Below are 10227 nucleotides of genomic sequence, written 5' to 3'. Positions count from 1 at the left end.
AAATTTTGTCATTTAGCAGACGCTTTTGTCCAAAGCGACTTACAAATGAGGACAATAGAAGCAATCAAACCAACAAAAGAGCAATAATATACAAGTGCTATATTAGTATATTATTATAGTGTTATATTTCAATTTCACAAAGAAACGTGCAGCATTTTGTCCAAGCAAAAATAAAAGGACACATTTAATTTATAATTTGTCTTAAATCTCATTTTGTTAAAAAATAAATCGTGAATCGAATCGTGAGTTGAGTGAATCGTTACATCCCTAGAACTGATAATAGTAGGTCTCATTGATCTGAGCTTATGCACCTCAGTTTTTGAGTGAAAAATGCATTCAATATTTACCCCAATACTGAGGTGTACACTCTCAGATCAATGAGGCCTACAATCAATCTGTTTAAATAAGAAATACAAAACCTGTCATAATCGACAGAAACAAGTTAACACTGAATCCAATATTTGGTAATGTAGCACAATGAGAAATTGATAAGCATTATACATGCTTTATATACATAAAAGATACATATGAAATAGCTGTACTTGCTACTTAAACATACATGGTCTCTCTCTCTTTCTCTCGGTCTCTCTCTCTTATTCTCTTGTTCTCTCTCTCTCAGTCTTATACACACAAACATGAACACATCAGCACACAGGGGGATCTGTTTCCAGTGAAAAGAGTATGAATATTTCAGGGCAAAGCTGTCATACTGATCACATAGAGTCTGGCTGAGAACTGCTATCCATTCACCTGGATAAATAATGAACAAAATAAACGAAGCAAAGTACAGACAAACGGCGCCAGGGCAAAACCACAGCCCACTTTAGTCTATATACAACTTTATAAAAATAACCTTCACAGAACAAAGGTAATATAAATGTTACCATATGAGGAAGCACAGGATATACTGTATATATATATATATATATATATAATTTATCCTGAAGAATTTACTTTAGTCAGCTATCTTTGTTACATAAGAAGCTGTTCACACAGAACATGTTCTCTCTATACATACCTGAGCTGAAAGAGGTTTATAGAGATGTTTCCATTGGTCATTTTGTCCCATTATAAAACAAAAAAGGGGGTCAACTAATTCAGTTATTGTCAGGAATAGTGACGTATACTATAGCACTTTTATAATGGAGGTGTAATGAGGGCAACATGTACCACTACCAAAGAAAACTTTCTTCCTCCATGCCAACTTCCAAGAGTGAATATTCAGTTCTTCCCATTAATACAATTCCATTACTCTTTCCACCAAAGACCTCTTTTACGATTCCTAGGATTTACACAACACATCTGAAAAGTTGTGTCTAGACTCGAGCTAATGCTTTAGCTAATATTGATGTATACAGATTTGTGTTAAAGAATGGAATATATGTTGGAGCTTCGGGACAGGCATATTTTTAGGAAGTCAGTGGTTATAAAAAATGTCATTATGCATATTTACCATTTTGGAGTGAAATTTTGTTTTACGAAGTATACAAGTACATATGGTTTAACAAGCTAGAAATTAGGATAAACAAATGTTCTGACCATTTTGGGTCAGCAAGTTATTTATTTATTTATTTAATTAATAATTTTATTTAGCAAGGATGCATACATCGGTCAAACGTGACAGTAAGGTATTTATACTATTACAAATGTATAATGTTACAATATATTCTACTTCAAATAAATGCTGTTTTTTTATTTTACTTTCTCTTCATCAAAGAGTCCTGAGGAAAAAAAAAAAATTAAAAATTAAAAAAATAAATAAACAGCTCAACTGTTTTTAACATGGTTAATAATAAGAAATATTTGTTATTATTTAACTTAAAGGACTCTCTTGTGTGATTAAGTACATTTCCCCCTTTTTTATTACTAAACATGTTGTAATAAATTGTTAAATTAATTATGTAATATATGATATAATAATATTACAGTTCAAATACTTTTTGTAGATTGCTAAATTTGATCTAAAATTGTTATTAATGGCATCAGTGACCTTAATGTGATGTGTGTGTGTTGCATGCTGGGAGCTTCAAATTGTAATATTGTCCTGATAAACTTGTTTCTATGGTATATTTTAGGGTTAATTACTGCTACTGTTTTGTAGTTTTAACCGATATTAAGAGGAAAAATATGTAATATTTATTTACTTGCTCAAAACAAGTAGGTTGCTAGTGGGTCTCTAAAGGTTAATAGACAACAAGAAGCTTCCAACAAAAGATTTCCCAGTATTCTTTCTCCTTTAACTTTCTCTCTCTCTCTCTCTCTCTGACCGGTAGATATCCTGGCCTCCTTCACCTTCTCGGCGAGATGAATGCAAGTGGGCTGGGAAGGACGTCCAAGTAAGTGCTTCTCTTTCACTTTGTATTTTTTTCCATCCTCTCTCTTCTGTCCTCTCCACAACCCTGAGATCTGTCGGATAGACCTCACTGATGCAGTGAACTGCTTGTTAGTCTGCAATGTTCCACTTCTCTCTGCTTCATCTCTCATATGTCTCGCTTTGTAGTACATGTATGCATGATATAACTCCAACTACATAAATGATTACACAAAAATCTGTAACTGTGAAGAGAGCGATGATCAGATCTAATATTTTACTAAATATATATTGGTAATATACTTTGGTAATAATAAGAAATGTTATTTGAGCAGCACAATAAAATGAATTCATGAAGGATCATGCGACTTTGAAGACTAGCGTAATGATGCAGAAAATTCAGCTTTGCATCACAAGAATAAATTACATTTTAAAATTCTTTCAAATAGAAAACAGTTCTTTTAAATTGTAATATTTCACAATATTTAACTTTATTTTTAATCAAATAAATGCAACCTTGGTGAGCATATGAGAGTTTGTTCAAAAACAGTAAAAAATCTGACCCCAAACTTTTGAGCAGAAGTGTGTGTTTACATAGTACCTCAGCGTTTAAAAGAGCAATACAATAATTTTTTCCCCATTATATACTGTATGTCTTTTATTGAAAGTAAATGTAATATTTGAGATGGATCCAAAATGAAGACACGATTGGTTTGCTTTTGACAAGAACCGCTCATTCTGTGAAGGTAAAGCTGGGCTTGTCTGTCATCTGTCTTTTGCTTTCACAAACAAAGTTGAAGGTTTCTCTCAGAAAATCAGTTCAGCAGATGTCAGTGGAAGAATTAATAAAAACCAAATCACTGAATTGTGGGACAACGGTGTGTAAACACTTTCCAGGCTGGGCTGCCATTTGCTCTCATAAATTCCATCGCAGATCCTGCCCGAGGCGCTGCCTTGAACATATAGAGCCATAGAAAGCGGCCCTCGGCGCTGTTAGCATCATAAAGAAACTGTAAGGTTGGTTGGGTTTCAATGGTGCTTATTTGAATTGCGATAACATGCATTTTGATGTAAACATGGTTTCGATGAATGGCGGGGTGCTCACTGAAAGATGGCTTTTATGTGAAGAGAGGGGTGCTGGTCAAAAGAGACAGATTGACTGAGGCTTGTTCTGCTCAAAGAGAGGTTGGCTCAAGCTTGTTTGAAGTAAGTGGGACTATGTCAATTTAGGGCCCTTTTGAGGGCCAATGAAGATAGAAAACTGCTGGTCCTGTTGAAGGATCTCAGTCGCAATTTGTAAGAAGCAAAAAGAGAGTGAGATCAATGCTTATGAAGTCTTCCAGAAGTCTTCACAAAAACAACCATTTATGTTGGTGGTGGTGCAGCATGTTAGGTTAAATTAGACAAGTGTTTAAATAGAAGTGTTTGAATTAATCTGTGGATTTTGCAATAAATTACTTTAACATAAAATTATCGTATTTTATTGCATTTTAACATTTTGTATTATATATTATATTTTAGTTTAGTTTAATTAATTTTATTTCATTCACAAATGTCATTTCTAAGCGTTTTAAATGCATTTGTACACTTAAAAATAATTAAAATTAGCATGAAATATTGACATTTAAAACTATTTATTTTATTTATTTATTTTTATTTAATTTTATTAAATTTTATTTATTTAATTTTATTAAATTTTATTTATTTCATTTTATTTTATGTTATTTTATTTCACGTCATTTCATTTCAGATAAGGCTTGTTCAAAACCAATAGCATGGACAAAGCAACTTTTTGAAATCTTTTAAATACTGTTTTCCTATTGGTTACTGTGCAATTTCACTATCAAACAATGTGTATAGAAGTAACAAACCACTATTAAGAAGGTGAACCAGCAATAATACATTGAGTGGAGAACTTAAACTTTAATTAAAACCTTGCATTTTTGTCTTGATGACAGAAACATGTGTGTGCAGAAACATGTCAGTTTAAATTAAGTCTGAGTTTTCCAATTAGCAAATGTTTGCTGGTTGCTGGGAGAAATCACCATACACATGAGTTACATATAATTATCATGGGATATTAAGTTGGGATAGGAGGTTGGAGAAATATAGCTAAACTAAAGTATCAGTCAGTCAATATTGATGGTGTAGAAAAGCCAAATCTTTGAGTCACATATTATATGTTGTCATACTTTTCTGTAAACCTTTTCCACATCAGATGAGTCACTTCAGTCTGTTCCAGATGAGACTTGCTCAGACACGTGGCTTTAACACAACTGAGGAGCTTCTGATCATCACACGCATGCACATTTCCATAGGCAAAATCCCTGCTCAGATGCTACAGTGAGCTGACAAATAAAACACACACACACACACACACACACACACACACACACACACTAACCCTGACAGTACAGGCCACTGGGGAGCTATGGACGCCGATAACAGGATTTCCCTGTTAATGCACTAAACACCCTGCTGAAAAACAGCTCCAGCTGTTGTAATATTTTCCTTTTAATGAAGCGCTTTGTGGGAGCATGTTGGTCAGCTGTGCCGCTGTGTGTGGAATTCTGCTGTAGGAGTTTGATGAACACAGAAATGACATAAACAGAGGAATTACGCAATGTTAAAGAACATGAAATGATTGAGTCAGTCCACAGATTACAACATGCCAATCTGATGACATCAAAACACATCATTATGCAACCTAAACCTATGAGTGAACCCCTATAATATCGAAGGTGATAATATGAAGGTAATTATTAGTGAATGTATGAAGTCAGTTCCCACACAGGTGTCCTAATCACAGGTTTAGGTCACCACAATAACTGTGTTTCAGTAAGTATTGGAAATCAGAAAGTAAACAAATACTTCATCCATCTTCACTACTGTTCAAAAGTTTAGCATCAATAAAAATATGTATTTTTTTATTTTAATTTTTTGTTTGATAATAAATACAATAAAACAGTAATATTGTAAAATATTATTACAATTTAAAATATATATAGAATATAGAATACATTTTAAAAAGTAATCATTCCTGTGATATCAAAGCTGAATTTTAAGCATCATTACTCCAGTCTGTCAGTGATAAAAACAAATGTTGTTATTGGACTGATTCCTAAAATATAATTATTTATTTTAATATATTTATTTATTTTGGATTTATTTATTATAATTGTATGCTATTTTATTGTCAACATTTTTATAATAATAATCATATAAATAAAAACGGCAATAATTTAATTTAATTTAATTTAATTTAATTTTATTTTATTTTTTAGAAAATGTGTGTAGTTTGTCCGGTGGGGTCCAAATATAAGACTACTTTGGAAAACAAAGTAAACACATACATCATCCTTCTTCACTACTGTTCAAATGTCAGTCATATTTTTATTTTTTTATTTGATCATAAATACAGTAAAGCACTAATACTGTAAAATATTACTACAATTTTAAAAATATATATAGAATATTAATGTATTTTAAAATGTAATTTATTCCTGTAATGCAAACAGAATTTTCAGCATCATTACTCCAGTCTTCAGTGTCACATGATCCATCAGAAATTGTAATATGCTGATTTGCTGCTGACATGCTGACATTCATACATTAAGTGTGTCCTAAGTGTCCAAGTACTTTCTTGGGCCACTGCGTGTGTGTGTGTGTGTGTGTGTGTGTGTGTGTAGGTGATAAGCTGTGTCTGTTGGCATTTGTTGACACAGATGGCATGTGTTTATTTATCTAAGAATGTAGTGACCACTGTGAATCAAGAAATATAGAAACACCACAGATTTAGTTTGCTTTTCTCTCTGTCATGTTCAAGGTGTTGTTTTGGAAGTTTCTGTTGGTAAAATATTGGCTACATCAATATAAATGCCATTTTTATGATCATTAATTGATGTTGTTTTGTTCTCTCTCTCTCTGCAGAAGGAGTGCTCAAACTTCATAAAGGTTCTGCAGCCGTTTAATCAGACGCACTTGTATGTGTGTGGAACAGGAGCCTTCCATCCCGTTTGTGCTTATGTGGAAGTGGGCAAACGCCTGGAGGTACATCCATCCCACATCAGTTATTCTTTCACAGTTTATTGGTGATTCTGTTTTATCAAATTATGTCACTTTTGATTATTTAGAAGCATTGGTCACTAAGACAAGACCTAAAAAATGATGCTCAAATTTTTCGAATCACAGAGTAGCCTAGAAATCTGATGGAAAGTTGATAAATGTTTCATTGTGGATTGTCATTTGCACAGAGATTAATTTTATGCTCATTTCTGTCCAGGACAACATCTTTCGGCTAGGGTCATCAAGCTTTGAGAATGGCCGTGGAAAGAGTCCCTATGACCCCAAACTGCTGACTGCTTCCATGCTGATCGGTGAGTGATGCTGAATATGAACGACTGATTTTCTGGTTAATATTTAAGTTCATTGTAATCCTAGAAGTCAAAATTAAATTTTAAGGGTCTTAAAAAGTATGTACAGGTAGATGTATTTTATATAAACTAAACAAATTTATTCATTTTCTTGACTTCACATTTTTACATGGGTGGTGTAAAGTGATTCTGTTTTATCAAATTATGTCACTTTTGATTATTTAGAAGCATTGGTCACTAAGACAAGACCTAAAAAATGATGCTCAAATTTTTCGAATCACAGAGTAGCCTAGAAATCTGATGGAAAGTTGATAAATGTTTCATTGTGGATTGTCATTTGCACAGAGATTAATTTTATGCTCATTTCTGTCCAGGACAACATCTTTCGGCTAGGGTCATCAAGCTTTGAGAATGGCCGTGGAAAGAGTCCCTATGACCCCAAACTGCTGACTGCTTCCATGCTGATCGGTGAGTGATGCTGAATATGAACGACTGATTTTCTGGTTAATATTTAAGTTCATTGTAATCCTAGAAGTCAAAATTTAATTTTAAGGGTCTTAAAAAGTATGTACAGGTAGATGTATTTTATATAAACTAAAAAAATTAATTCATTTTCTTGACTTCACATTTTTACATGGGTGGTGTAAAGTCACATGACTAGATTCATTACCCGCTCTGAAAGTTTATGTTATGTTAAGATGTTATAATCTATAAAAACAAGTAATTGGTTACTGGTATCATAATACAAATTAAATGCACAGAGAAGACAAATCTATCAAAGGTAAATTTTATAATGTGTGAAAAAAGTAAACTCTGACTAATTCCAAAAATATAATTATTTATTTTAATATATTTATTTATTCGGGATTTATTTATTATAATTTCATGTTACTTTATTGTTAAATTAAATTAAATTAAATTAAATTAATTTTTTTTAGAAAATGTGTGTAGTTTGTTCAGTGGGGTCCAAATATAAGACCACTTTGGACAACAAAGGATTCAGAATCTAATTTAAATATAGTATCTAATATAAATAAACGGAAAGTTTATGTATCAAATACTATGTCATTGATGTTACATTTTCAATTCAACTTTTGACTCAAATATGCTGATAACATAATTACAGTGCATATGTTTGTTTTCTCAATAGCAGTTGTTATGCTTCACTGAGCTATTTTGTTTGTCACCCTGAGAAATTAATTAAACTATAAACAGAACATAAAGCAGATTTGGTTAGAGGAAAATAATACAGGTCTGTGTTTGTGTATTTTGGTGTGTGGCAGTGCATAATCCGGAGTGTGTTTTGCTCTGGTTCATGTGTTCTGAATGGAAACTCAACACCCTTGATTAATGCTCTCTCTTCGAGGATGACCAGTGCAGACTGTTCCTCTGGTTTTGTGCTTTACCTGCAGAGCGTTCTACTGTTAAATCTCTCATCTCAGATTAAAGGTCACTCATGACACACACACACAGTCCCGTTCTCTCACGCCATCCTTGAGCGTGAAATTGCCTGCGAGTGTTGACTGTCACACCTCTTTGAGTCCTCACCTGAGCCGTTATTAAAGTTTACAAAACCCAGACTGAACTAGTTCCTCCTGTCTCCTGACATTTCATTCTTGCCATCCATATTGAAATCACATCAACCATCCTAAATATGAGTTTTAATTAGTGTTTTTGATCATCAGATGGGGAACTTTATGCTGGGACGTCAGCTGACTTCATGGGCCGGGACTTTGCCATTTTCCGAACGTTAGGCAAGCACCATCCAATCAGAACGGAGCAGCATGACTCCAGATGGCTCAATGGTAAGACACAAACACATATTTACACACAACTTTGTATATATTTTAAATGAATGCAAACAAATAAATATGAATTGATCCATCAGAATTAATTCGAATATGCTGATTTGCTGCTTTCAATGTTGAACAACATATTTTACGATGTTGCATTTTTTCAGGATTCTTTGAATAGAAAGTTCAAAAGAATAATATTTGTTAGAATATAAATATTGTAAATATTGTAACATTATAAATTGTGAATTTATTTCTCACAACATGATGTTACTTCTTATTTCTAACTTTACTTCTTATTCTCAAATGTAATAATTCAATTTAAATGACTGTTTATTCTGTGGAAACAGGCAGTGATATATGTGAGAGAGAAACAGAGAACTCCTTAACCAGAAGAACTGGATTTTTAATCTCGATCAGAAACTTAAAAGTTATCAAATATCATTACCTCACATTTTGTGTGCTTGCATGTGTGTCTGTATACATCTGATGGAATTAGGATTATATAAACACCAAAAAGCATCATCTTCTCATACTTCTTTTTTTGTTAACCACAGTAACAATTAAAGATTAAATGAATGTCTTTGACTCCAGTGAACACGTTTTGCGTCATAGGAGTGTGTGTATGCACGTGTGTGTGAGGTTGTGGTGAGGTGACTGTGTAGGTCAATGTGAGCTGGTGCCACAATAATGTCATGTGAGATGTTTGTCACGTGGCTCTTGGACCTCTGTGAATACAGCAATAACCATGAAAAACAGGCTGTGAAGAGCTGGGGCCCACAACACCAAAAATAGAGCCTACGCACACTTAACATCTCCCTAAGACACACACACATGTAAATTTGAGAGTCAGACCCATTCAACTCTATGAACAATGAAGCTTAAAATGAAATCTAAAACTGTCAGTACTCTTGCTGTTGAAGTTATTGGTCCACACTATTTTTGTTGTATTATGCATTTTTATTCTTTTGTGTTAATGTTTTGTTTGTTTGTTGTCCTTCCAGATCCTAGATTTATCAGCGTGCATCTCATCCCAGAGAGTGACAACCCTGAAGACGACAAGATCTATTTGTTCTTCAGAGAGAACGCCATTGATGGAGAGCAAATCAGCAAAGCCACACACGCCAGAATCGGACAGCTGTGCAAGGTACAGATACTACACCAAAGGACCACAAATGCATGACACCACTGGCTGGTCCACACACACTTAAGCTCATTTTATAGCTCAGAAAACTGGAGTTATCAGTTATGTTTCAGCTTTGCCCCAGATCCAACCTAGGATCATTGAAAAAAATATGCCTATATTTTTGCAAAATTCCAACCTCAACACTTTTACCATTTGTAAAGTAATGCATTTTGAAGTTTGCATCACATAACCAGCTCCATGTTTATGGCTTTCTGATGTAGTAAACTTGCTCGGTAGCACACCTGGTACAGCATTGCACTTGCACTCAGGGGCGTAGATTACGCGGGGGACGTGTCCCCCCCCCACACTTTTAATATCACGTAAATTCGTCCCCTGCACTTTTTCGGGCAAGTGTGTTCGCATAGAGGTTTTCAAGAGCCGGTGTGAATAAATATAGATTTAAATTCAAAGAGACAGGATAGTCGGTGCATGATCTGATGTTTTATTCGGACCCAGAATAAGGCGAGATGAACATCACGGAGCGCTAAACACACCGTGCAGTGTATGTTACATTCATACTCGAAGCCGGAGGGCGCTCTCGCGCAGAAAGTCGTACGAGGAAAT

The 10227-nt window shown here is 34.0% G+C and overlaps 1 protein-coding gene across 1 annotated transcript in view; it reads left to right on the top strand.

Annotated features, from left to right (window-relative positions):
* Positions 1-10227, top strand: part of sema3ab (sema domain, immunoglobulin domain (Ig), short basic domain, secreted, (semaphorin) 3Ab) — a 24803-nt gene that overhangs the window by 2344 nt on the left and 12232 nt on the right. Inside the window, exons 3-7 of the mRNA XM_016532666.1 lie at positions 2274-2336; positions 6242-6361; positions 6594-6687; positions 8370-8489; positions 9482-9624. Coding sequence (XP_016388152.1) covers positions 2274-2336; positions 6242-6361; positions 6594-6687; positions 8370-8489; positions 9482-9624 — 540 coding nt within the window. The remainder of the gene's footprint in view (positions 1-2273; positions 2337-6241; positions 6362-6593; positions 6688-8369; positions 8490-9481; positions 9625-10227) is intronic.

This window comes from Sinocyclocheilus rhinocerous, unplaced genomic scaffold (genome assembly GCF_001515625.1).
Source record: "Sinocyclocheilus rhinocerous isolate Xijiao unplaced genomic scaffold, SAMN03320098_v1.1 scaffold2049, whole genome shotgun sequence".
Lineage (NCBI taxonomy): Eukaryota > Metazoa > Chordata > Actinopteri > Cypriniformes > Cyprinidae > Sinocyclocheilus > Sinocyclocheilus rhinocerous.
This window is presented reverse-complemented; position numbering and strand designations above follow the sequence as displayed.